Source organism: Citrus clementina, unplaced genomic scaffold (assembly GCF_000493195.1).
Source record: "Citrus clementina cultivar Clemenules unplaced genomic scaffold, Citrus_clementina_v1.0 scaffold_5, whole genome shotgun sequence".
NCBI classification, from domain to species: domain Eukaryota; kingdom Viridiplantae; phylum Streptophyta; class Magnoliopsida; order Sapindales; family Rutaceae; genus Citrus; species Citrus x clementina.
The window spans coordinates 26610967-26611791 of NW_006262201.1; the positions used below are offsets into that span (position 1 = coordinate 26610967).

The following is an 825-nucleotide window of genomic DNA, read 5'->3' on the forward strand; positions in this document are numbered from 1 at the left end:
GAAGAACGAGAACCCTCTCCAATGAACCGTCTCTGGGATCCAGATTCCTTGATCAGAATCCCGCCCAATGATGACGGAACTGTTGGTGAAAGCTTTATGGATGGTGGTGAAGGAAAATCATATAGGCTGAGATCCTACGTTATGTATTTAGATGCAGAGACACTTCAAAGATATGCAACCATAAGATCGAAGGAAGCTATTTCATTGATTGAAAAGCAGACACAAGCCTTATTTGGGAGACCTGATGTCAGAGTTCTTGAAGACGGTTCAATTGACACATCTAAAGATGAAGTGATATCAGTCACATTTTTAGGATTGACTATGCTAGTACTGGAGGCAGTAGCATTCGGATCATTCATGTGGGATTCTGAAAGTTATGTCGAATCAAAATACCCTTTCATTAAAAGCTAAGGACATTTTCTTTCCATCATCAATAATTGATGACCTTACCGGCTATGTAGATTGAAAGGTATCTGTTGTGTTATAATACATAGATGTCAGTAAATACCATGTTTTCATAGTTACAGTAATATAAGTCCTTGATGGCCCGCCCTTTGTTCATTAGCTCAAATTTATAGTTTGTATATGTCCAATGTCTAGCAATCTAGATTAGACATTAAAGTTTCTTGCTAATTTGGAACTATGTTAGTGCACTTTTTTGCTCTATATTTAATTCTTTTGTTGAGCCCATAAATTAGTTTTCAACAATGAGAAAGGCATCCAAACGCAACTAGCCCACAAGAGCCATAAGGCCGTGCTTCTCTTGGGCTATTACATTACACACGCAGCATTTATATCTTACGTTATATGACGGTACATTAGATG

At 37.7% G+C, this 825-nt stretch overlaps 1 protein-coding gene across 1 annotated transcript in view; it reads left to right on the forward strand.

The window, feature by feature from the left end:
* The window catches only part of LOC18041517 (UV-B-induced protein At3g17800, chloroplastic), a 3738-nt gene extending 3174 nt beyond the window's left edge, over window positions 1-564 (forward strand). The window contains exon 4 of the mRNA XM_006432626.2: window positions 5-564. Within this exon, the coding sequence (XP_006432689.2) occupies window positions 5-411 (407 nt within the window). The 3' untranslated portion in view covers window positions 412-564. The remainder of the gene's footprint in view (window positions 1-4) is intronic.
* Window positions 565-825: the final 261 nt, after the last annotated feature.